This window comes from Schistocerca nitens, chromosome 1 (assembly GCF_023898315.1).
Source record: "Schistocerca nitens isolate TAMUIC-IGC-003100 chromosome 1, iqSchNite1.1, whole genome shotgun sequence".
Taxonomy (NCBI): domain Eukaryota; kingdom Metazoa; phylum Arthropoda; class Insecta; order Orthoptera; family Acrididae; genus Schistocerca; species Schistocerca nitens.
The window spans coordinates 560,574,291-560,601,864 of record NC_064614.1 but is presented as its reverse complement, the minus strand read 5'-3'; the positions used below and the strand labels follow the sequence as shown (position 1 = coordinate 560,601,864).

The window sequence follows — 27,574 nt, the reverse complement described above, 5'->3', positions numbered from 1 at the left end:
TTACAGTCACAAGAATTTCTACAAATGTTTACCTGTTGTCATTTGTGTGTTCTGTTATGAACTGAGAGTGCAACAGTCTGTACTTCCTCAGTGTTTACCAAATTTTATGTTTGTCCAGCATAGAATGTCATTATGTTACGATGATAAATGACTACTCACCAAATAGTAGTACTAAGTAGCAGTTAGGCAAATAGATATGTAGAAAAGGAGGATGAAATGTTAAAGCTTTAGAGAAGCCTCCCCCCCCCCCATTTTTTGTGCTACAACAAAGAACTCTGGTGGTGGTGGTGGTGGTGGTGGTGGTGGTGGTGGTGGTGGTGGTGGCGGCGGCGGCGGCACAGCATGGTGTGTGTGTGTGTGTGTGTGTGTGTGTGTGTGTGTGTGTGTGTGTGTGTGTGTGAATGTCTCAGTGACATTATGGCCTATTATTTATTATTATTGCTGCTTGGTGATTTGCTGCTACTTGTTAACTGGAAAATTATTTGATACTTTGATTTTTAAATTAATCTGTCTTTTTCTCTGTCTTGTTGGATTATTTTTCCACTTGTGACCAGTAATAAATTGAACAGTGTGTTATGGTAAATTTTGTTTGCACTCTCACTTAACTGTTCCCAAAAATATTCCATTTTGAATTTAATTCAGTGTTCCACTTTTTATTAATCACATCGTTGTTTCTTGTTATTATTGATTTTAAACACATAGACATACTTTGAGTCAAAGTGATATTTATTTTATTTTTTGTAATATGAAGAAATTAGTGGTTACACTGTAAAGAAGCTTTCTTGTGTTACAAGTGATGGGGAGGGACTGTAAGTAACAAAACAGAAATTGTTTTATTTATTATGTTCTGTGTTCAATTTGTTAATAGGGTTTGTGTGAAGAAATGTTGCTGTGTGCTCTGTACTACTTAATTGCACATACCTGCATGCATTTCTTCCAGCATTGTTGTATGAACATTAAAAAATATTCCAGTATCTTCCTTGTAAATGTTCTTAATTCTTTTTAGCCAAACAATTACCTTGTTATTCATCATCATCATCTCCAGTTGTGACCTAATATTAAGCAGCTTGAGAAAATATGGAGCCAGTTGAATAACCCAGACATTTTATAAATGTAAGTCTGTTGACTCCCTTCATTTCAGTTATTTGAGCAAAGAATACATTGTGGAGAATTCAATAACATTGAGGTAATGCTATTTAAGGAACTGGGCCAAAAAGATTAAAAATTATCAGTAACAGACTACTTGAACCAGTTAACAGTTTTAATTATTTAGGAAACCTAGTAAGTTACCAGCTTTATAGACGTACAGGCAAAAAAACTTTGTCAGTTCTGGTATAATGTGTGTGTGTGTGTGTGTGTGTGTGTGTGTGTGTGTGTGTGTGTGTGTGTGTGTGTGCGCGCGCGCGCGCCACTGTTAATAAAAGCTTAAAGAATAGAGTAAGAAAGGAAACAAACTTAAGTTTTATAAAACTATGGCTGTGTCATCTGTGTTGCACAGGACTGAAACTTGAGTTCTCACAAAGAGGGATAAGCAGCTGAAATAAGATTTCCAAGAACAATGAAAGGTTGCTCATGCCAAGGCTGGATTAAGAATGAACAAACTAGAGGAATGAGATTTTTCACTCTGCAGCAGAGTGTGCGCTGCTATGAAACTACCTGGCAGATTAAAACTGTGTGCCGGACCGAGACTCGAACTTGGAACCTTTGCCTTTCGTGGGCAAGTGCTATACCATCTGAGCTACCCAAACACGACTCGCACCCCGTCCTCAGAGCTTCACATCTGCCAACACTTGCCCGTGAAAGGCAAAGGTCCCGAGTTCGAGTCTCGGTCCAGCACACATTTTTAATCTGCCAGGAAGTTTCATATCAGCGCACACTCCACTGCAGAGTGAAAATTTCATTCTGGAAACATCCCCCAGGCTGTGGCTAAGCCATGTCTGCGCAATATCCTTTCTTTCAGGAGAGCTTCTGTGAAGTTTGGAAGGTAGGAGACGAGGTACTGGCAGATGTGAAGCTGTGAGGACGGGACACGAGTTGTGCTTGGGTAGCACTATCTGAATAATTTCTTTTATCTCATTGTACATTTCTTCAATCTCTTTGTCATCTGCGGAGCTAATTGGCATATAAACTTGTACTACGGTGGTTGGCATGGACTTCGTGTCTATCTTTACTATGTTCAGTATGCTGTTTGCGGTAGCTTACCCTAGCTTCTATTTTTTAATTCATTATTAAGCCTACTCCTGCATTACCCGTATTTGATTTTGTATTTATAACCCTGTATTCATCTGACCAGAAGTCTTGTCCCTCCTGCCACCGAACTTCACTGATACCCACTATATCTAGCTTTAACCTATCAATTTCCCTTTTTAAATTATCTAACCTACCTGCCCGATTATGGTAGCTGAAATTCCATGCTCCGATTCATAGAACGCCAGTTTCGTTTCTCCTGATAACGTCCTCGTGAGTAGTCCCCACCCGGAAAACTGAATGGGGGACTATTTCACCTCTTGAATATTTTACCCAAGAAGACATGCCATCATCATTTAACCATACAGTCGAGTTGCATGGCCTCGGTAAAATTAAGAGTGTAGTTTCCCCTTGCTTTCAGTCATTCGCAGTACCAGCACAGCAAGGTCATTTTGCTAATGTTACAAGGCTTGATCAGTCAATCATCCAGACTGTTGCCCCTGCAGCTACTGAAAAGGCTGCTGCCTGTCTTCACGAACCACACATTTGTCTGGCCTCTCAACAGATACCCCTCCGTTGTGGTTGCACCTACGGTACGGCCATCTGTATCGCTGAGGCACGCAAGCCTCCCCATGAACAGCAAGATCCATGGTTCATGGGAGGAGGATTTTAATGCTACCAAGTTTTTATTTTTGTACATCTTTCAAGCAAAGATTCCATCATCATTGTTTTCAAGATTTACTTGAGGTTTCTCAACATCATTGAATAGCATAGTGTAAATCTTGGAAACCCTGACTCTTAAATATCTATTGGAAATAAAAACCCAAAATACAGACAGTCAGTGGACTTTTATACATAAAATATATGTCTTTCATAGTGTCTGTGCGCCACATGGAACAATTGGGAGTTCATAAAAAATAAAGAATTGAATAACTTTGTTGAGAGTAACATTTTGTAACTTTATATTTCAGTGTTTGCAAAAAGTTTGTGTGATATTGCTAACAGCTGAACAGTGGTCAGCATGAGCTGCATTACCATTTTATAAACATAGTTATTGGTGGATAACCCAGCACTATGCTTCTTAGAGTTTGAAAATTGTATTAAATTCTTAGTTATTGCCTGTTTGTACATTGTGGGTACTATGGTATGTGATGATATGATTATCCCAATGGTCAAAGATTCCTTTAACTGTCACATTTGGATAGGAAGTCTCCAGACAAGCATGTGTATTTCATTTGTAAATCATCATCATCATCATCATCACTGTTTCAGGAATGTAACAGCATCCTGAGAATTAATTAGAATTCTTTTGATATTTCTCATCTTAACAAAACATTTCTAATACTTCACTAACAATTTTGTTTTGCATAGATATTTACCTTGTTGAAAAAGTGGCCTGAGATTCCAATTAAATGCATCGATTATGTTACATTTAACTGTTATATCAGATAGTTTCTAAGAAACAATCTTCCTTTACTTTCTGGTTTGAATTATATAATGAATACAATATATTCATTTAATTCAAATATACTGAGAAAAGTGTTCTTGTATTAAACAGGAGGAGGCTGGGTTGATGGACTTACACCAAGCACAAAGGATTCAACACCGGAACTGGAAGATGTAGAGGGAATGTCAACGACAGTTGTTTCCCCCATAGGCCGGAGCAAGACAAAGAGGTGTGTACTTGTGAATGTTGTGATATGTGGCAAAACATACAGTTGCTGCTAATAGGCCTGTTATTTCAGAGAGCAGCGAAGTGGGAATACGTTGTACCAGGAATTGAGTTTTCAAGATGCAGAAGCACTTGGTGAAATGGATGAAGGGGCAGATATTACAGGTATAGTATTTGCTTAAAGTAGTGATATATAACACTGTTCTTTACAGTGGAGCAATCTTAATGTGAACAGTCTACTTCAGAGACTGAGTGTATTACCTGTCTGCACTTGTACTGGAACAGGCCTAGGGATCCACTCAACTCAACAAGAACAGCCGACTCCAATTTTTAAACTGACACAATAGAGATATTATAAATTTTTATTTGAGGAGCATCCACAATTCTGCAACATGTTCATGGTAAACAAACCTGCCATAGTTGTAAAATACGTTAGTGACTGAAGTCTTGCCAGACAGAAGTTTCTATGCACTACCATGGTTTCAAGGTCTTAGCCTCATCATCAGATGTATCTGAAATCCAGCAGTAGTAAGGCATCAAGTCCATGCCCAAACAACAAGTAGGGATGCATCTACTATAGGTGATCCATCAAATAACATCCCTAAGTGCTGTAGCGGCTATTGCTGTCAAATGATATCTAATTTAGAGGCTGGGATAGTAACTATCTCCTATCAAAGTGTGACCTTTGCTGGTCCTAAAAGTGATTTATTTTGAAATTGGGAGCATTTATTTGTTTGTCCAGTTGTGATAAATGTAGCAGGTAGTGCTCGACTGACCACTGCTCTTACTGCATTTATCTCAGTCAGATGGCTTGTAAGAATAAGCTAATGCCTAGCTAAGCTAGATAGTGGAGTGAGGTGGCCTGTCTTAGGTGAACGCCTTACAACCTCTGTATGCAGTGAGGACAGTCCTCTGAGGTTTTCCAAAAAGCCAACACCAGCCGTAATTCTAGACATATGAATTGAAATTCCTCTAATCAGATCAATGCCTAGACCAAGATGGAACTACAGAAAAGCATACTGGACTAAATTCTCCAAAGAACTTGATAAAGTGATCAGATGGATCCCCCCACTTAGTGAAAATTTTGAAAGATTCATCAGAGCAGTTTCAACAACAGCAAAAAAAATGTGTGCCTAGAGGATTACGGAGAGAATATATCCCAGTCTGGAGTAATGACTGCAAAAAAACTCTTATCAGTCTTATTTAACCACCAGTGACAGCGGAACTGCTACAGAACTCCCTAAAACACCTTGATAAAGCTCGTAAAGAGCGCTGGGAGTAAAAAACAAAGTCTGGATTTTAAGAGGTCAAGCAGAGAGGTATGGAACCTCTCGAAGACTGGGAGGAGGTCGACCATCCACCTGAAAAGATCCTAAAGTAACACCAGACCAGATTGCGAATAGAATAAGTTCTTGCTCTCCAAAGCACCCCCACTTAAGCCACACCCAAGAATGGTTAAGAAAAAGCTTAGAAACCTGAAGTAGAAGGCACCCAGCAAGTCAGAGTACTCCAGAGACTTCATTGTAGATAAGATCACTGCAGCAGTCAAAGAAATGAAAAAAGGCTAAGCTCCAGGATTTGATGGGATACACCCAGAGTTCCTCATCAGTTATGGTAAAAGGACACATAGATGGCTTGCAAGTTTCTTCACCAATAATATGCTACCAGGAAAAATTCCAAAAGCATTCAAAAGAACAAAAACCGTAGCAATACCGAAGCTGGGTAAACCAGCAAAAAAAACTGCTAGCTATCGTCCAGTCACCCTCGTGAGCTGCTCCTACAAGTTTTGGAAAGAATCATCCTCAACTGAATTGGTTCAAAGAACCATGAAGTTATTCTCTTCGATCAGGCAGGATTCAGACCAAACAGAAACTGCGGATACAAAGTGCTCAGCCTAACTACACACATAGAAGCTGGATTCCAATGTCGCCTTAAAACATCAGTGGCTTTTATTGGTCTTACAGCTGCCTATGATACAGTATGGAGACAAGGACTCTTGCACAAACTTGCCAGTGTTATACACTGCCAAACCACAATCAGGCTTATAAACAACATGCTGTCTGAGAGACACTACCTAGTAGTCCGTGGCAACCAACTAAGCAGAAAGAAGAAAGGTGATAGGTCTTCCGCAAGGCTCAATTTGGCACCAATCCTGTTCAACTTGTATACATCTGACCTCCCTGAAACAGAGTCAAGGAAGGTCATCTATGCAGACAATCTGGCCTTGGCCACCCAACAGAGAAAAATTGAAGCTGGTGAGGAGATCCTATCTGCAGATCTAAGCACAGTAGATGATACTTCAATAAGTGTAGACATACCAAAACCAACGAAGACTGAAGTCAGCTCCTTTCACCTTAACAGCAGAATGGCCAATGTGAAGTTGAATGTCACTTTTAATGGTCAGGTCCTCCACCACCGAGACTCTCCAAAATATCTAGGAGTGACTCTTGATAGAACCCTCTCTTACAGGAAGCACATAGAAAACACCGCAGCAAAGGTGAGATCACGCAGTATCATCATACGGAAGCTGAGTGATACCTCATGGGACACAAGAGCTACGACACTGTCATGCACTGCCTTAGGGCTGGTCTATTCTGTTATTGAATATTGTGCCCCAGTGTGGCTTAATAGCACATATGTGAGAAAAATTGATGTGGAGCTAAATGCAGCCATGCAGATCTAAGCACAGGCTACATCAAATCTACTCCTCTGTAGTGGTTACCATCTCTAAGCAACATTGTGCCACCAGACCTCCAAAAACAGAATGCCCTCCTTAAGGAATACCAAAAATTACTTAAAATCTCCGACCTTCCAATGCACTGCGACGTTCCTGCACTCCGAATGAACCAATTAAAATCTAGGCACCCATCTGTCCTACTGGCAGAATCACTACAGGCAACTACTTTCAGTATCAACAAAAAGTGGACAGAAATGTGGAACACTATTGCCCATGAGGAACATCAAACCCTCCAAAGACCTGACACAAGACCAGGCGGTATGGAACTAACATGACGTGCCTTGAAAACAATTAATCGGATCCACACAGGCCTTAGCATCTGTGCTGAAAGCCTCTACTGATAGGGAAGGGCTTCATCTTCTCAATGTGACTGTGGAAATGAACACCAGACAATCCATCACATTGTAACAAGCTGTAGCAGAAGAGCCTACCATGGGAACTTGGAAGATTTCTTTGAAGTGACAGAGGCAGCCCCCGAATGGATCAACAAATTAGATATGAATTTATAGACTTATTTTTTAAATTATAAAATTAATATATTTTTGTAAAATTTTGTAATCCACAATTCTTAGTCGCTGTTCATAGGTAATGCCATAGGCTGAATAAACAAATAACTTTTCGCTAGCAAGGCTTGATTTGTTAAACAAGATGATGAATGTGAAGCCTTATAGTTAACAATTTTTTCACATAGTTATCAATTATTGTTGATAATTATATTGTCAGTGGAAGAATAAACATGGGGGAGAACTTCTTAACCCTTGCATATTGTGATAATGTATTTTCTGAATAAGTCTCACATTTATAAAATACGTGAAAGGTGTAGCATTTCTCAAAAGAGGCCACTTGTGGTTTAATCTGTGCCAACATTGTAACAGTAACTGGCACTGGAGCTGTAGTCAGTCAGTATCTAGACCTTGATTAAGTAACAACTTCACAGTCTCTTTGTAAAGTATAGCTGTTTTTCTGTAACTGTGATTATGCAAGAATGTTTTGAAATTGTGATACACTCAGAAAACCTAACTCATACAGTTGTATAGAACCATTTATGAACTTTTTTAGTGAATGTAGGAGTCACAATACATTTGTGTAATGACATCAGTATTTTATTTAAAGTGTATTGTATGTTGCACTGGGTTGGGTATCTCTATTAAGTGAGAACTATTAACTAACGTGCTATCCAAAGTACGGCAGAAGAGAAACTGTCAGCAGTGAGTTGAACTAGTCTAATATAGGGTAGGCTCATGGGATTGTAATGGACAACTTCTTGAGTTTGAGTCGTGTGCATTAGGTTTTGAGTGAGTGATTGGCGTAGATATGCAGAGACAACCAGTCTGAATTATGTTTCAGAAACTGTAGATTTGGTGAAACAAGGTAGCACATCCAGAGATTTGAAGATATGTGACTAATGTGTGTCTTCTAGTTGTGCTGCACTTGTGCCTGTTTCAGTGACTGCTAAGTGGGTGCTCATGTTTGATTCAGATATTTTAATATCCATTTAGAAAATATATTGAAGTGCCTGTGAAGGGTGATAAAAGGAAAATGCTTTAGCGTTCACTGCAAAGTGTTATCCCTGGATATTTTCTGAAATATTTTTGTTTTTATATAGTCTCTTTGAAGTTTAATTTACGAAATAAAGCTGTATCCTGAGAACGTGACTGTTTTTTCAGACTGTTGTTCAGACTTCGTAATGTACAACACACTTATGTCTTGCAGATAAGATGAAAGCCTGGCACGTAAAAGGATTGAATAATTTGTATCGAAAGTTTTGGTAAAAACAGTCTTCGTTCATTTTACAATGTTGTTTAGTTTTTGATTTATGAACAATTTTTCTTCCAAATTTGTGGTACCTTTCTGTTCATCAAACACGGAATTCCTATGATTCCTTTGCAAGAGACAGGGTTTCACTGTTGAACGTGGGCTATTTTTTAAAACATTGTATGTATTCTGATGAAAAACTACTTTTCTGGCCTATGTTTCACACACTATATCTGCCCACATTAAAAAATTCTGCCTACAACACAAACTGTCATTTGGTAGCTACATTATGTGCACCTTAATGTTTTTGCATCCCATTGACTGATCAATTAGATTTTGCATGTGCAGCTGCAGAAACTCCATTTCTTCAACTTATTTCAGTCGTGTACATCTATTGGTTATGAACTATAGATTAAAACTGAAGAAACTGCAAAAAGGTGGGAATTTGAGGAGATGGGACCTGGATAAACTGAAAGAACCAGAGGTTGTAGAGAGCTTCAGGGAGAGCATTAGGGAACGATTGACAAGAATGGGGGAAAGAAATACAGTAGAAGAAGAATGGGTAGCTTTGAGAGATGAAATAGTGAAGGTAGCTGAGGATCAAGTAGGTAAAAAGACGAGGGCTAGTAGAAATCCTCGGGTAACAGAAGAGATATTGAATTTAATTGAGGAAAGGCGAAAATATAAAAACGCAGTAAATGAAGCAGGCAAAAAGGAATACAAACGCCTCAAAAATGAGATCAACAGGAAGTGCAAAATGGCTAAGCAGGGATTGCTAGAGGACAAATGTAAGGATGTAGAGGCGCATATCACTAGGGGTAAGATAGATACTGCCTACAGGAAAATTAAAGAGACCTTTGGAGAAAAGAGAACCACTTGCATGAATATCAAGAGCTCAGATGGAAACTCAGTTCTAAGCAAAGAAGGGAAAGCAGAAAGGTGGAAGGAGTACATAGAGGGTCTATACAAGGGCAATGTTCTTGAGGACAATATTATCGAAATGGAAGAGAATGTAGATGAAGATGAAATAGGAGATGTGATACTGCGTGAAGAGTTTGACAGAGCACTGAAAGACCTAAGTCGAAACAAGACCCCAGAAGTAGACAACATTCCATTAGAACTACTGACAGCCTTGGGAGAGCCAGGCCTAACAAAACTCTACTATCTAGTGAGCAAGATGTATGAGACAGGCGAAATACCCTCAGACTTCAAGAAGAATATAATAATTCCAATGCCAAAGAAAGCAGGTGTTGACAGATGCGAAAATTACCGAACTATCAGTTTAATAAGCCATGGGTGCAAAATAGTAATACAAATTCTTTACAGACGAATGGAAAAACTGGTAGAAGCCGACCTCGGGGAAGATCAGTTTGGATTATGTAGAAATGTTGGAACACATGAGGCAATACTGACCCTACGACTTATCTTAGAAAATAGATTAAGGAAAGGCAAACCTACATTTCTAGCATTTGTAGACTTAGAGAAAGATTTTGACAATGTTGACTGGAATACTCTCTTTCAAGTTCTGAAGGTGGCAGGGGACAAATACAGGGAGTGAAAGGCTATTTACAATTTGTACAGAAACCAGATGGCAGTTATAAGAGTCGAGGAGCATGAAAGGGAAGCAGTAGCTGGGAAGGGAGTGAGACAAGGTTGTAGCATCTCCCCGATGTTATTCAATCTGTATATTGAGCAAGCAGTAAAGGAAACAAAAGAAAAAATTCGGAGTAGGTATTAAGAAGAAATAAAAACTTTTAGGTTTGCCGATGACATTGTAATTCTGTAAGACAGCAAAGGACCTGGAAGAGAAGCTCAACAAAATGGACAGTGTCATGAAAGGAGGACATAAGATAAACATCAACAGAAGCAAAACGAGGATAATGGAATGTAGTCGAATTAAATCGGGTGGTGCTGTGGGAATTAGATTAGGAAATGAGACACTTAAAGTAGTGAATGAGTTTTGCTATTTGAGGAGCAAAATAACGTATGATGGTCAAAGTAGAGAGAATATAAAATGTGAAATGTGGACTGGCAATGGCAAGGAAAGCATTTCTGAAGAAGAGAAATTTGTTAACATCGAGTATAGATTTAAGTGTCAGGAAGTCGTTTCTGAAAGTATTTGTATGGAGTGTAGCCATGTATGGAAGTGAAATGTGGACGATAAATAGTTTAGACAAGAAGAGAATAGAAGCTTTCGAAATGTGGTGCTACGGAAGAATGCTGAAGATTAGATGGGTTGATCACATAACTAATGAGGAGGTATAGAATATATAGAATAGAATTGGAGAGAAGAGAAATTTGTGGCAAAACTTGACTAGGAAAAGGGATCGGTTGGTGGGGCATATTCTGAGACATCAAGGGACCACCAGTTTAGTATTGGAGGGTAGCGTGGAGGGTAAAAATCGTAGAGGGAGACCAAGAGATGAATATACTAAACAGATTCAGAAGGATGTAGGTTGCAGTAGGTACTGGGAGATGAAGAAGATTGCACAGGATAGAGTAGCATGGAAAGCTGCATCAGACCAGTCTCAGGAATGAAGACCACGACAACAACATCATTTTGGCCGTCTTTTGAATGAGTCAAAAGATACGCAGTCAAAATGTCTGTTGGAGAAATGGAGTTCAGCAGCTGTGTTATCAAAATCTAATGGTTTAGTTACCCATGTCGTCTGCATTCCTTTGATTACATTTAAGGTTAGTCAGTCAGTGGCAGCCGGCCGAGACACAAGGAGCCAGAGGGAAGTAACCGATTTTGTGGCATTTTACGAGTTTCCAACCAAGAGCGAATTGTATAGTTTCGTCTGTTTGCTTTGGTAGTTGAGTTTCTTGTGTTTCTGCATGTTAATTTAATATTTAATAGACACAGTTCTCACATTTTCCTTTGCATTGTAAAGTAAACTGATTTTGTGATACATTAAAAGTTCCTCAATTAGGAGTGAATTGTTTAGTCTCACCTGAATTCTATGGGGGTTTAGTTTTTGAATCCCTGTGTGTTGATCTAATTTATTAGACACAATTCTTGTTATCCTCCTTGTCTACAGTAGAGTTCCATGGCACAAGTCGGTTGTCCTTGTTTGTCTGTGTAGTTTAGTTTTCCATGGTCTTTAGCATGGGTAGGGACTGTGATGGCTTTTTGCAGTTATGAGCCAAGTTTGTGACACTTTGCTCTCAGCTCCATGCTGTGATGGCTTCGATTACACAGCTTGAAGCTGCAGTGGATGGGCGTCACTGTTGTGAGCTGGCCGTGCGGATGCAACAGACGTCCGGCATGCCTGAGTCCACTGATCGGCCCACTGCTGCACTGAGGTTGATCACTTACTCGTGGTCGAATGGGATGTCAGTTTGGGGCGTGGCAGGTGGCGAAAGACTTCCCAGGGGGCCGCACGTAAGACCTCCCGGCAAGCCTGACAAACAGGTTCCAGTTGCTATCTATGGCCGACACTGGCCCTCAGCCAGATGCAGTCGCTTGCCCTGTTTGATAGGGAACCTCTCAGCCTGCAAGATCCAGGCAATGCAGGGAGTGGGATTATTGATAGTAGGAGCTCCAATGTTAGGCGCATTATGGATCCCCTTATGGACATGGCTGCCAAGGAAGGGAAGAAAGCCGATGTGCCCTCCGTGTGCATACCACATGGAGTCATTCCAAAAGTGGAAGTTGTCATTTCAGATGCCATGAAGAGCACAGGGTGCAGCCAACTGCAGGTGGTGGCCCACATTGGTATCAATGATGTGTGTCACTTTGGATCAGAAGAGATTCTAAGCGGTTTCAAACAGCTTTCAGAATGGTACAGGTTGCCAGTCTTGCTTGCCAAAGCTGGAGATAAGTTAAATCAAAATTTTTTGAAGAACCTAATGGTGTTCCAAAAAGATAGGCTAAATATAGTTGGCGGTGGTGTGTTTTTATTTGTTAGAAATATTTTATCTTGTAGTGTAAAATTGAAGCAGATAGTTCCTGTATGTTAGTATGGGCAGAGGTCATACTGGATACAGGAATAAAATAATAATGGGATACTTCTACTGACCTCCCATTCAGATGATAAAAACTGCTGAAAGGTTCACCGAAAACCTGAGTTCAATTTCAAACACGTACCCGACTTGTACAATTATTGTTGGTGGTGACTTTAATTTATGCTCGATATGTTGCTGAAAATACTTGTTTAAATGTAAAGGTACATATAAAGCATCATCTGAAATTGTGCTAAACGCATTATCTGAAAATTATTTTGAGCAGTTAGTTCAAGAGCCCATGCGAATAGTAAACAGTCGTGAAAACACACTTGACCTGTTAGCAACAATTAATCCTGAGCTAATAACAAGCATCAAAATGGATTCAGGGATTAGTGAACACAGAGTTGTCATAGCGAGATTGAATATTGTAACCCCCAAATCCTCCAAAAATAAACAAGACATATCTATTCAAAAACCTGATAAAAATTCACTTGACGCCCTCCTGAGAGACAATCTCCACTACTTCCAAATTAACAATATACATGTAGACCAGATGTGGCTTGAATTCAAGGAAATTGGATTTATACCAAATAAATTAACAAATCACGGAGCTGATCACCCTTGGTACAAAAAACTGGTCTGAACATTGCTGTGGAAACAATGTAAAAAGCGTGCCAAATTCAGACGAATGCAAAATCACCAAGGTTATCAATCTTTTAGAGAAGATCGAAATATAGCGTAGACATCAGTGTGAGATGTTTATAATAGTTGCCGGCCGAAGTGGCCGTGCGGTTAAAGGCGCTGCAGTCTGGAACCGCAAGACCGCTACGGTCGCAGGTTCGAATCCTGCCTCGGGCATGGATGTTTGTGATGTCCTTAGGTTAGTTAGGTTTAACTAGTTCTAAGTTCTAGGGGACTAATAACCTCAGCAGTTGAGTCCCATAGTGCTCAGAGCCATTTGAACCATTTTATAATAGTTTTCACAACAAAATCGGGCAGAAAATCAAAGATTCTGGTCGTATGTAAAGTACGCTAGTGGCAAGACACAGTCAACGCCTTCCCTACGTGATAGCAGTGGAAATACCATCGATGACAGTGCTGCGAAAGCAGTGTTACTAAACATAGCCTTTCGAAATGTCTTCTCCAAAGATAGTGAGGTAAATATTCCAGAACTCGAATCAAGAACAGCTGCCAACATGAGTAACATAGAAGTAGATATCCTCGGAGTAGTGAGGCAACTAAAGTCACTTAATAAAAGCAAGTCAAGACTGTGTACCAATTAGGTTCCATTCAGAGTATGCTGATGCAATACCTCCATACTTAAAAATCATACACAACTGCTCACTTGTCAAAAGATTTGTACCCAAAGACTGGAAAGTCACAGAGGTCACACCAGTATTCAAGGAAGGTAATAGGAGTAATGCACTGAATTACAGGCTCATAGCATTAATGTCGATATGCTGCAGGATTTTGGAACATTATTGTGTTCAAACATTACGAATTACCTTGAAGCGAATGGTCTATTGACACACAATCAACATGGATTTAGAAAACATTATTATTGTGAAATACAACTAGCTCTTCACACACACGAAGTGTTGAGTGTTATTGACAAGGGCTTTCAAATTGATTACGTATTTTTAGATTTCCAAAAGGTCTTTGGCACTGTACCACACAAGTGGCATCTAGTGAAATTGCATGCTTATGGAATATTGTCTCGGTTATGTGATTTGTTTCGTGATTTCCTGTCAGAGAGGTCACAGTTTGTAGTAATTGATGGAAAGTCTTCGAGTAAAACAGAAATGATTTTTGGCGCTCCCCAAGCTCGTGTTACAGGCCTTCTGCTGTTCCTTATCTACAGGGTGTTACAAAAAGGTACAGCCAAACTTTCAGGAAACATTCCTCACACACAAAGAAAGAAAATATGTTATGTGGACATGTGTTCGGAAACGCTTACTTTCCATGTTAGAGCTCATTTTATTACTTCTCTTCAAATCACATTAATCATGGAATGGAAACAGACAGCAACAGAACATACCAGCATGACTTCAAACACTTTTTTACAGGAAATGTTCAAAATGTCCTCCGTTAGCGAGGATACATGCATCCACCCTCTGTCGCATGGAATCCCTGATGCACTGATGCAGCCCTGGAGAATGGCGTATTGTATCACAGCCGTCCACAATACGAGCACGAAGAGTCTCTACATTTGGTACCGGGGTTGCATAGACAAGAGCTTTCAAATGCCCCCATAAATGAAAGTCAAGGGAGTTGAGGTCAGGAGAGCGTGGAGGCCATGGAATTGGTCCGCTTCTACCAATCCATCGGTCACCGAATCTGTTGTTGAGAAGCGTACGAACACTTCGACTGAAATGTGCAGGAGCTCCATCGTGCATGAACCACATGTGTCGTACTTGTAAAGGCACATGTTCTAGCAGCACAGGTAGAGTATCCCGTATGAAATCATGATAACGTGCTCCATTGAGCATAGGTGGACGAAACTAAAATGAGCTCTAACATGGAAATTAAGCGTTTCTGGACACATGACCACATAACCTCTTTTCTTTATTTGTGTGTGAGGAATGTTTCCTGAAAGTTTGGCCATACCTTTTTGTAACACCCTGTATATGAATGATTTAGGAGACAATCTGAGCAGCTGTCATAGGTTGTTTGCAGATGATGCTATCATTTAACATCTAGTAAACTCAACAGAAGTTGAAAACAAATTGCAAAATGATTTAGAAAAGATGTCTAAACTGTGCAAAAATTGGCAATTGATCATAAATAATGAAAAGTGTGTGGTCATCCACATAATTGCTAAAAGGAATCTGTTAAACTTGGTTACACAATAAATCATCTGATCTAAAGACCATAAATTCAGCTAAATACATAGGAATTATAATTAAGAACAATTTAAGATGAAAGAACGCATAGAAAATGTTGTGGGGAAGGCAAACCAAAGACTGCATTTTATTGGCAGATCACTTAGAAAATGTAACAGACCACACAACGTCCGTCCATCCTCTTTTGGAGAACTGCTGTGCGATCTGTGATCCTTACCAGATAGGATTAATGGAGCCCATCGAGAAAGTTCAAAGAAGAGCAGCACATTTTGTATTATTGCAAAGGAGGGGACAGAATGTCACAGACATGGTACAGGATTTGCGATGGACATCATTAAAACAAAGGCACTTTTTGTTGTGGTGGAATCTTCTCACAAAATTTGTCACAAACTGCCTCCTCTGAATGCAAAAAAATATTTTATTGACACTGACCTACATAGGGAGAAACGATCATCATAATAAAATAACGGAAATCAGAGCTCCCACAGAAAGATATAGGTGTTCATTTTTTTCGCGCACTGTTAGTGTGGAATGATAGAGAATTATTGTAAAGGTGGTTCTATGAACCCTCTACCAGGCATTCACTCATGCGCGATTTGCAGAGTATCCGTGTAGATGTGGATGTAGAAGATAATACACACATCAGAAAAAGTTTTGCATCGCCCTTGTTCCCAGAACTCCTGAAGACAGATGTTGACTGTGGATATTGTATCACAGGCACAATCCCTTTGACTATTCAGAGATGTCACTAAACCCGCCCAAAGATGTAAACAACCATGCATGAGCAGTGCCTTTTAGATGGAGGGGGTCTGACAGCCGATCAGTTCTAGCCATTCCATCAGGAAAGGGGTACACGGCTCGTGTTGTTTGTAGTTCAACCATGCCTAGATGGTCAATACCACGGTTCAATTGCATCCGCATTGGCACTTTGTGCCAAGAAGGACTCTCAACAAGGGAAGTGTCCAGGCGTCTCGGAGTGAACCAAAGCGATGTTGTTCGGGCATGGAGGAGATACAGAGAGACAGGAAATGTCGATGACATGCTTCGCTCAGGCAGTCCAAAGGCTACTACTGCAGTGGATGACCACTACCTACGGATTTTGCCTTGGAGGAACCCTGACAGCAACGCCACCATGTTGAATAATGCTTTTTGTGCAGCCACAGGATGTCATGATATGACTCAAACTGTGCACAATAGGCTGCGTGATGTGCAACTTCACTCCCAATGTCGATGGTGAGGTCCATCTTTGCAATCACGACACCATGCAGATGGGCCCAACAACATGCCGAATGGACCGCTCAGGATTGGCATCACCGATGAGTGTCGCATATGCTTTGAACCAGACAGTTGTCAGAGACATGTTTGGAGGCAACCTGGTCAGACTGAACGCTTTAGACAACACACTGTCTATCAAGTGCTGCAACAATGTGGAGGCTCCCTGCTGTGTTGGGGCGGCATTATGTGGAGCCGACGTACATCACTGGTTGTCATGGGAGGCGCCCTAATAGCTGTACGATACATGAATGCCATCCTCCGACAGATAGTGCAATCGTATCGGCAGCATATTGATGAGACATTCGTCTTCATGGACGACAATTCACGCTCAAATCGTGCACATCTTGTGAATGACTTCCTTCAGGACAACGGCATCGCTCGACTAGAGTGGCCAGCATGTTCTCTAGACAAGAACCCTATTATGGAACATATCTGGGATAGATTGAAAAGGGCTGTTTATGGATGACGTGACCCACCAACCACTCTGAGGGATCTATGCTGAATCACCATTGTGGAGTGTGACACTCTGGACCAAAAGTGTCTTTATGAACTTCTGGATAGTATGCCATGACGAATACAGGCATGCAAGAGGATGTGCTACCAGGTATTAGAGGTACCGGTGTGTACACCAATCTGGACCACCATCTCTGAAGGTCTTGCTGTGGTGGTACAACGTGCAATGTGTAGTTTTCATGAGCAATAAAAAGGGCGGAAATGATTTTTATGTTGAGCTCTATTCCAATTTTCTGTACAGGTTTGGAACTCTCGGAACCAAGTTGATGCAAAACTTTCTTTGATGTGTGTGTGCTTTTGTTAACAAGCATGCAATAGTGTGTGTATAAGCTATGACATTAAATTTTGAAGACTGATTGTTTTGTTGTTGCTGTAGCAACACATGAATGTGTGCCTGATTCTCAGAGTCAGTTCTGTTTACTACCTTGAGGTAATGAAACACAGGTGTGAAATAGTTCAGTCAGAAGCCTGATTTGTGGCATAAGAAATTGAGAATGCTGAATAATGACTGTGCACATTATCCCATCAAGTAGATTTTAGTCCAGACAGGAAACAGTTCACAGATGCTCTCCTAGTTTATGTACTTTGCTTTCTCACATTCTTTTGCTTTGACGCTTCTCAGAACATGATAAAAACAGCAAAATAAGTGCATTCTTCATATTGTGTGATGTTTATTTATAGATAAATATAAACAAGTATTTTTGCAGAACATATCGAAGTATTTTTTATAACTTTACAGGCAATTAAGAAGTCATTGTTAGAGGAGCCGATGAACGTGAGTGGAGAAGTGCATTAAAACTCATGGGAATTACTTTGAAGTGTCTAACTTGTTAATAGTTTCTTCAAGTACGAAAGTCTTTACCCTAATAGCCCATAAATTTTTCTCTCATACTTTCTGGAGAATTTGTACCAACTATATGCTTGGCCATTCTGTGATAAGTTCTGAAAAACTAAAGTTGCTGTATTGATGGCATCCACTTTGCGTGTCTTGACATATACTAAACTGATAGTAGTAAAATGTTACCTCTGCTGTGGTATCCTGTAAGTGAGAGGATGCTCTCCAGATGTCATTTCTTCACTGATTAGTTCCTATTACATGTACTCGTAAGCATCATTGCAACAACATCCAAAATACTTTTCTGTCATTAATTTCTGCTGTGCTTTGTCCCATTTGCTTTTACCTAACTTTGGTTGGTTTTGGTTCTGCAGCTGTCTCATTCTATCCTGTTTGCAATATGCTATTTATTATGAATGAACACTGGCTACTGTATTTTGTCTGCTCCCATATACCATATGTTAATTTGAGATTCTGCCTGGGAATTTCATGCCCTATCTAATTTGCAGTCTCTTCTAGTTTAATTGTATTGTAACATTGAGTGGAACTTGTAATGACACCAATTCAGATTTGGTATAGCTTCCTGTAGATTTATGAATGTATATAAAGTTAGTAATTACGGTGATAAACACAGATATCAAGATCCCTGTGAATTTTGCAGTATGTATCAGTAAGTACTGTTTATAATCTTGATCCAAAGATTTTCTCAAGATTTAAACTTTTGTCTCTGAGTGCAAAGAGTTTGCTTTCAGGTGGCACAACATCCACAACTAACAACAGAAATACGAACATAGAACACACACTCTTAACTCCCACAATATAGCCATTATTCAGGGAGGAAAGAGAAATTTATTGTGGGAAGTTGAAATTGGTGGGCAGGTCACTCAGAACTCTGGCCAAACCTGGTGTGAGAAAGAAGGGAGACTAAACTTCAAACAATGGACATCATAGAGAAGAGGAGATCAAATGTATAAGAGGTGATCAAAAAAATCTCCATTCAAGACTGCACAGTCCACAATTTGTATGCCAATTGAGCAAAATTGTCGTGATCATCGAGGCAATCATCCCACCAGCACAATAGGTTGAAGATATCCCTTTGATAAAACACAATGTCCTACTGCATGAAGAAGTCCATAACTGCCAGCTGCATGTTGTCATCAGACTGGATTTGTCGACCTTACAAGGCATTTCTAAGGGATTGAAGGTGTGATAGTGACAGGGGCAGAGATCAGGGCTACAGGGCAGGCGCTAGTGTGAGTCTCATTTAAGTTGACATAGCTTCTGGGTTGCGACATTTATGATACGGGGACATACATGTCAAATCATGACCAGCACAGTCCATGCACACCATTCTGCAGTGGTGGGTTTTGACAGACATGCTGCCCCATAAATAGTCTTCATTTTCTGATGGATTTCTATTGGTGTTTGTCTTTTGGCAGCCAAGAAAAGAATGGCAGCACGTTGGTTCTGTTTGGACTTGTTTGGTAGTAATGTCGCCATATTTCACATTTCCGCATGCACATGTTTGTGCTTATATACATGCATCAGAGTTGCACTACATTGCATATGTGCTGCAGCAGTGCCCTGAAATGGAACTATTTGATTGTCCCTAAAAGTACATGTAAGCTCTGTGCCAGCTTGTGTTGGTGATAGGATGGGATAGTGAGAAATAAAGATGACCTTGAAAAGGAAGAGAGAATGCGATTTCCAAAGAATAATTAAGTTTGATAATAGAAAGAATGGGGATGGGGGTGGGGGGAAGAGAGACAGCAAGTGATAAAAGAAAGGGGGTGCACATATCCGAACTGAATCTGGCACAATTTCTACAGTGTATGAACTGCGACCTCCCGATGCCTTTTCATTGATATTTGCCTTCCTTCCACCCTTATCTTAATACATGGGTCCTTAGCCAGGAGCTCTGAGTGATCCTCCCCCCCCCCCCCCCTTTTTGTCCTTTCTCAACTTCACTGGAAAATGGCTTTTCCCCCCTGAAGAAGGAGTTTATTGTTCTGAAAACTAGAAGTGCTGTGCTCACTTTTAAATATTTCTGTCATCAGTACTGGATGTTGCACCTCCTGGAGATAAGTACTTGCCATTTTTTTCCACCACATTTGGGATTTAACATTTTATTTATTAATTTTTCATTGTTGCTCATTTCTCATTGTTCATATATTTACATATTAGGATAGCAATATAACACATGCTTAATAAAGTGTCTTTTAATAATTGCAACATTTTGTGATTTTGAATGACTATTAAGCTTATGAATTTGTTTATGAAAACAACTAAAACTGAAAATCTGAGAGAGACAAGAAATATATAATAGCATGTGACCCTGTGTGTGCCCACACAACTTAGTATTGTTTGCATGGTGCTTATCATATCATTTTTCTAAAATGCTATTTTTCTTATAGTATCGTAAATATCAGTTTATTTTGCCCACCTTAGATTTGTTGTAAAGATCTTGAAATCACATTCAAAATACCTTACTGAAAAATAAATTTAACAATATGTGGGACCGAATTGGAGTACTTGCTTACCAGTTCTTAAAAGAACTATATAGCTAGATTGGGAAGACAAATGCAAAATTAAAAAAAAAAAAAAAATCAGTTTCCTAGCCACTGTAACTTCATAAGCATTTGTTTTACAAGGTGAGAGAGGCAGATAAAAATGGAAAGGAAAAAGAATAAATATGCAGATAGCATAGATAAGAAAAAGACACTGCGAATTCTGATAAAGTGAATAGGCATCAGGTAATATTCAGAGTGAGTTAAAACAAGCACCTTCACAAAAATTAATCTTTCGTGAGATTGTAAGTTGGTGTTCATTTTCTGTTCCACATTGTACTTTCTTGAAATTAAAATTTGATTCATTAAAAAAATAAACTGATTGAGAAAACAAAACACAGAAAAAACTTTTAAAGCTCTGTTCAATGTGCAGGCAGCTGGGTTCATCCTGGGGAGTATGCATCATCTGGTTCGTAATATATGCTTTCAGATGTGAAAATTGGTGTTGGATGTAGTTTGTACGGTAGCTTCTGATGATGCATGCTCAGTTCCATATCGCCTGAAGAATGCTGGAGCTACGTATTTTAAAAATGCAAATTTGTGTTTTTGCCTACTTCTGGTCTTAAGTTTTTACAAATTCTCTTTATGATTGTGACTATATTTATTTAAATTCTGTTTTCGAGCTGTGTATTTTCAGATCATTACTTGTAGATAGGAATTTGCAGCTTGCATGATAATTTATCACAATATTATATGCACCTCCTGTAGCACTTTTCCTGAGCATGTCATTAATCAACACAGTTAGACAGAATATTTAAAAACAACACTGCATTACATATGTATTCTCTCTTCCTATGTCCTCTCCCCTCTCAGTTGTTGTTATTCCTTTTCTCTCTCTCTCTCTCTCATGTCAGTATTCCTTCTTCCCTTCCCCCATTGGTGCTTCCTCCCACCCACAAAACTTGATATTTCTCCACCCCAAATTGCTATCCCCCCACCAAATTGCTGTCCCCCACCAAATTACTCCCCCCCCCCCCTACCAAATTCCTGCCCACCCCTTCCAAATTGCTGCCCCGCATACCAAATTGCTGCCCCCCTCCTTACCAAATTGCTGCCCCCCTCCCTACCAAATTGTTGCCCCCCTCCTTACCAAATTGCTGCCCCCCTCTGCCAAATTGCTGCCCCCCCTCTGCCAAATTGCTGCCCCCCCTCTGCCAAATTGCCCATTCCCCCCTGTTGCTATTCCTACCCCCCCCCCCAAAGGCTATCCTCCCCCTCCCCCCCCCCCAGTGCTATTCGTACCCTCTCTACAATTGCTGTCCCTTGCCCTCGTTGCTGTCCCTTCTTCCTACCCCCATTTTTATTTCTTCTCCTTCATCCTCAATTATTGTTTCTCCTTGGGGTACTTCTTTGTTGCCTGTCCTTCAGCAGGTTCCATTGTTACTCATTTCCATCCTCATTCATTGTGGCTCTACTTCCACTTTTGTTTGTTCCTCCTCCTTCCCTATTATTACTCCTCCTCTACTCTCCCCCATTATTACTCTTCTCTCTGTTATTCCCCTAACCAGATTTTCATTTGTACTCTGCAACTAGTGACTTAGTTGCCCATTTTTTGCATATTGACAAGTATTTACACCAGCTACAATAAATAAAGCTTATTAAACATTAAGTTGATGTATATATTTTTTTTCATTTTGTTACACAGTTAGCAGTTGCTGGTACAACTCATAGAAGTAATTGAATAAAGTTGAGAGATGCAGAAATGCATGTTCCAAATTATAGTATAGTTGCTTTATAAGCATGAAATAATTTTTAGTATCTGCTAGAATTTGGCATATAGTTTCTTTTCTTTCTGGTTTTTTTGCATGTTGTGCCACACAGACAGTGACGGGGAAACGGAAATGGGCAGTTCTCTAGCACAAACGGGTAGAGTAAAATTTTTGTATTTTTCAAGATAAACTAAATCTAAATTTGTGTCTTTTGTCCACATTTAAAAAAAAAATTTCTACAGAGGCCTCATTGCAGCTAAAGGAAGATGCCAGATAGTGTTAACATCGTATTTATTTCCAAATGTAGACTGAAATTTGCATTTCGTTTACAATGTCTTCATAACATACAGAATGTAGGGATCTACTGTATACATTTATTGCTAAACCTCACAGAACTTGAAACACGATATAGTTCCTAATGCTCTAGTGCAGTGGTTTCCAACCTCTCATCGAGCATGATTGGTACCTTGTCATATCACAGTATCAAGTACCTAAAAAAACCAAATTAAGAGTCTTTTTATACATTTTCTATTTTTGGTACTTAGAAAAAACATTGACATATTCATTATTGAAAAAAATATTGAGTGGCCAAAACAAAAAATCTCTTAGCATACAAAATATATTCAATATATTTTTTATTCTAATAGCATCTTACGGACCCCTCTGACATAGCTCGTGGACCCTTGGGGGTCCACGGACCACCTGTTGGGAACCATTGCTCTAGTGTGTTGGTTTATGTTGTCTTTCAAGGAATTCAGTCTTTTATGTTCAGTATAGACAAAAATTTAATTTAGAACATGCCATCACTATATTATTCATGACGCATCTGGCAAGCTGATTTCACAGATGATATGGGTTTATTCAGCATTACATTATATGTTATGCATGCATCTGTTTTACCTCTGGAAAAGGAGCATGAGTCTTGTCCATATATGCTTTCTGTTTAAAGCCGTATTCTAATAAAAAAAAAAAAAATCCACGTCATTTAAGGTGTGCCTAGCTAGTACAGAGTAGAGTTGAAAAGGGTAAGGGCAATTAGTAACAAATCAGTGGAACTTTCTATGAGGCATATATTGTCATTTAGCAAAAGGTAGCATCTATTTCCAGTAACAGTCACTGTAAACTTAGTCTTTACATCTTTAAATTTGGGACCATAACATTAGAATTATAACTAGCAAAAGAAATTACGTCGTAGGAAAGTGCTCATAGAATGTAAATATTTTAATGTTAAAGGAGGCCACTTGCCGAAAACCAGAAGCCTGTAGGCACTCACAAAAGCAAAAAATTCAACAGCTGCCATCCCTTCTACACCAAAAGATCCCTGCCATATAGCCCAGCTGTCTGTGTATGATGTATCTGTGTTGACAAGAACTCCCTTACCCTGTATACTGAAGGTGTCACAAAGGCCTTCACAGAGAGGCAAAACCCCACAAACCTAGTCCACAAACATATCTTGTGCCATATCCTCACATATCCCCAGTCCTTTCACAACCCCCTCCACTCCCACCCCTTTGAGCTGCTAGCCACCCACTCCTTGTCCCCTCCTGCCTCGCTCTCCACCCTCCTGCCTCCCTCTCCACCCTCCTGCCTCCCTCTCCACCCTCCTGCCTCCCTCTCCACCCTCCTGCCTCCCTCTCCACCCTCCTGCCTCCCTCTCCACCCTCCTGCCTCCCTCTCCACCCTCCTGCCTCCCTCTCCACTCCTGCTGAAAAATAGCATTGGCACTGTTAGTCTGGCTGACACAAAATGTAGAGGCATAGGTGTGGTGTGTGTGTGTGTGTGTGTGTGTGTGTGTGTGTGTGTGTGTGTGCACGCGCCTATCAATAGTTCAGCACTTCTGCTTTTTGGTGAGTGGTCTCGTTTAGGATAAAGAATTTAGTAAAGAAAGTAAACATTCCAAGCCATTCACATGAACGTAGATTTTCTTAACAACTGTGAAATGTTGGAGAAGATAAGCATTGTGTTCTTATAAAGTTAATGTTACTGCTATCATCACAAAAATATGTTGTCTTGTGTGACTAGCAAATTATATTTCTGACAGTGCTGAGTTAGTGATATTTTTTAAAGTTCCTGACAACCGAAAGGACTTACTAGAAAAAAAGTGATTCTTAAAACTGTCCAAAATATTAAGTGATGAAATGCATACAAACATGATGATTAATTTTGGAATGTAGAATGTAAAATAGTGTTGGTTTGTGCTGTTCACGAATCACTGGCATCTTCCTGTGTTTGATTTTTTCCTTGAGATAATAATCATGTTTTTGTTCCCTGTGTTCCTATGGATAAAGTATGTAACAATGAACGTCATAAATTTGAGTAAATCATCTTTAATTTTTTATGATATATTTTCTTGTGCATGTGTGTCTTTGCATGACACTCATAGTATGTAGAGGTATGGTATTAAATTTCACTCTTGTAGATGTTTGCTTTTTTTAATGGCATGATAAGTATTACTACGTAAAGCTAGATCTGCACTTGGCTTTAGTTTTGTTGCCTTCAGTAATTATTCATGTATCTCTTTTTAGTGAAAATTGCATCTATACTTTCAGAATTGTAGTAAAGTAACATTTAAAAAAGGAAAATTAATGCACATCACAATTTTCAAACTCTTCATTTTGAAATAACCAAATTGAAATGATGATGAAGTTTTTATGTATGAAATTGTTTTAAATGCTTTTGAAATCCGTAATAAGTAAAAAATTGTTATTGAATATACTGAAGGCAAGTGTTTGTGAACTCCTTTTATGTGTGTTCTACTGCTTGTCTAACTGTACTAACATACCAACATTTTCTCTTTTTGCTCTTCCCTTGTGCGGTGCGGTTACCATCTACAGTTAACGACAATTTCTTTGGTAAGAATTTTATGTTTCTGTTTTAAAAGCACATTTTTTGTTTTTGAACTAAAATAGAACACATTAACTCGGCAATTATTTTTGTTACTTTCCTCTATTTTTCCAGGCATGGGCAAAGAAGTTGAGAACTTGATCATGGAAAATAATGAGCTGCTTGCAACAAAGTAAGTACGAGGAGAAATCTCTGGTTTGAAGTATTTTACTTGTGCTCTAGACTGACACATGCAGATGGTCATTTTTTATGGTTCATGTTACAATCACATGAGCCAATGCTCTGAATAACTGAGCTCCATATTAACAAATATGTGCATCAGTAACTTGCATGGCATTATTGTAAAGGGTATTAATGGTTGCATGTGGGACACAACTGAATATGTACATTTCTACTGAATTTGAGATCTATTTAACAGACAAAGTTGTGCATGAAGTCAGATTTAAGTAGGTATACATTTTACCCTCATCCTTTTGTACTAGAATATTCCTGTTACTATTATACTGGACTTATTATACCTGTACTCCAGTTTATGCTAGAAAGTTTGAATGTTGCACATGTGTTCAGGAGGACTGCACTTCCAAATGCAGTCCAGGCACCCATATTTAAGTTTCCTGTGCTTTCCCTACATCACTTTTGGCAAGTGTCTTTATTTTCTGAAGCAATAGCATGACTGATTTGCTACATCCATTCTGAGCTAGTACTCCATCGTAATGACTGCAACGCCAACAAGCAATGGAAACATGAATTTCCGTCCCTCTTTGCTTCGTGGGGTAGTTATGGAAACTGTAGAATTACATTGGAGGAAAGGAAAAACTTCTGATTTGTTATAATATCTTGCACCTGCAGAATAAGTTCATTGTGTGAAGCAGAAAGTATTCTTGTTTGCTTTTGTCTCTCACTGTTTACATTTAATGCCTTGGCAGTGAATGTTTGCATAGCTCATCTTCCAATTGTTGGATTTCTGTAGTTAACTACATAATTTTTCATGGCATTCACAATTAAGCTTCAAACTTACCCAGCACATAATGCAGTACAAGTTTGCAAGAAAGGATTAGACAGTAAACAGTATGTTTGTATAAAATGTGCTGTGAAGACTTCTGGAAGTTAAGTGCCAGTATATAAATGTGTCTTTCGCAAAATCAAAGTGATACCTCTGTTTAAATAACAGATGTACTGATAATTTGGTTTATATTGTGATTGGGCTCTCACAGAATTTTTTGAAAAAATCTTTAATGGGTGAGAACTGTCATTAATAAAAGACCATGAGGTAACAATTGGGACAAACTTCAGTTGTGGTTGTTCTGAACTTACAGCTGAATCTGAAGTCTATATCTATACTACGCAAACTATTGTAATGAGTGTGGCAGAGGGTAAAAAAGTGATTTAGTCATGATTCATGACAGCCCATTTTTGGATTTGTGTGTCTACAGTTTGTTCTATATTAAAACCTAATACCTGTTGAAGCTTGTGATTGAAGTGTTTATGGGTGCTGGTTTATTAAGGAGATAAATTGGAACTAAAATAATTGTGTACCATTGAACTGTGTATGTATAGGTTTATCTGGCTTCAGCAGGAATTCACTTCTATATGACAATCCGGAAAAAGCCTACCTACCAAGTTTCAAGAACTAGCTTTAAGTAATGGCTCTGAGAATATACTATAAACCCCTTCGTATTATTTCTGTAGGGACTTTAGAGGACAAGATTAGATTAATTACAGCACATGCAGAGGAAGTCAGTCATTCTTCCCACACTCCAAAGGTAAATGGAATGGAAAAAATTGCTAATATGGGTATGGTGGGATGTACCGTCTGCCACGCAATTCACAGTTGTTTGAAGAGTACAGAAATAGATGGATATGTTACTTAATGAAGTACTCCTGAATAGGATAATGCGCGTGGATGTTTTGAAATTGCAAAGTCTGTGACAAATGCACAGACCAAGAAAGAGATTTGTTTCAGTCAGTTGCATTTAGGCTGTTTTATAGTAGTTGGATAATGTAGTATGGGAACTTGCCATTATTGTAGACTTTCTCCTTCTTTGTAGGTAGGTCAGAAAAAATTATATTTTTAGCTATTCAAGCAGTATCTTATATCTAAAAACAAAGATGATGTGACTTACCAAACGAAAGCACTGGCAGGTCGATAGACACACAAACAAACACAAACATACACACAAAATTCAAGCTTTCGCAACCAACGGTTGCTTCATCAGGAAAGAGGGAAGGAGAGGGAAAGACGAAAGGATGTGTCTGCTTGTGACTGTGTATGTGCGGATGTGTGTGTGTGTGTGTGTGTGTGTGTGTGTGTGTGTGTGTGTGTGTGTATATCTGTCCTTTTTTCCTCCTAAGGTAAGTCTTTCCGCTCCCGGGATTGGAATGACTCCTTACCCTCTCCCTTTAAACCCACATCCTTTCATCTTTCCCTCTCCTTCCCTCTTTCCTGATGAAGCAACCGTTGGTTGCGAAAGCTTGAGTTTTGTGTGTATGTTTGTGTGTCTATCAACCTGCCAGCGCTTTCGTTTGGTAAGTCACATCACCTTTGTTTTTAGATATATTTTTCCCACGTGGAATGTTTCCCTCTATTATATTCCAAGCAGTATCTTAGGTACATAAGACAATAGAAATCCTAGTGGGTTAACTGCATGTATTAACATTAGATACAATTAGCTCAAACAAAGAGGTCTTT

At 39.3% G+C, this 27,574-nt stretch overlaps 1 protein-coding gene across 10 annotated transcripts in view; it reads left to right on the top strand.

Annotated features, from left to right (window-relative positions):
- The window catches only part of LOC126254530 (C-Jun-amino-terminal kinase-interacting protein 4), a 263,338-nt gene that overhangs the window by 18,371 nt on the left and 217,393 nt on the right, over positions 1-27,574 (top strand). For 5 of the 10 annotated variants that reach the window (XM_049955327.1, XM_049955323.1, XM_049955320.1 and 2 more), the window contains exons 6-10: positions 3,746-3,863; positions 3,933-4,024; positions 22,154-22,198; positions 24,876-24,893; positions 25,000-25,057. In XM_049955327.1, coding sequence (XP_049811284.1) covers positions 3,746-3,863; positions 3,933-4,024; positions 22,154-22,198; positions 24,876-24,893; positions 25,000-25,057 — 331 coding nt within the window. Of the gene's footprint in view, positions 1-3,745; positions 3,864-3,932; positions 4,025-20,705; positions 20,742-22,153; positions 22,199-24,875; positions 24,894-24,999; positions 25,058-27,574 lie in introns of all 10 variants that reach the window. The other 5 variants (XM_049955319.1, XM_049955322.1, XM_049955328.1 and 2 more) reach the window with 3 other exon arrangements.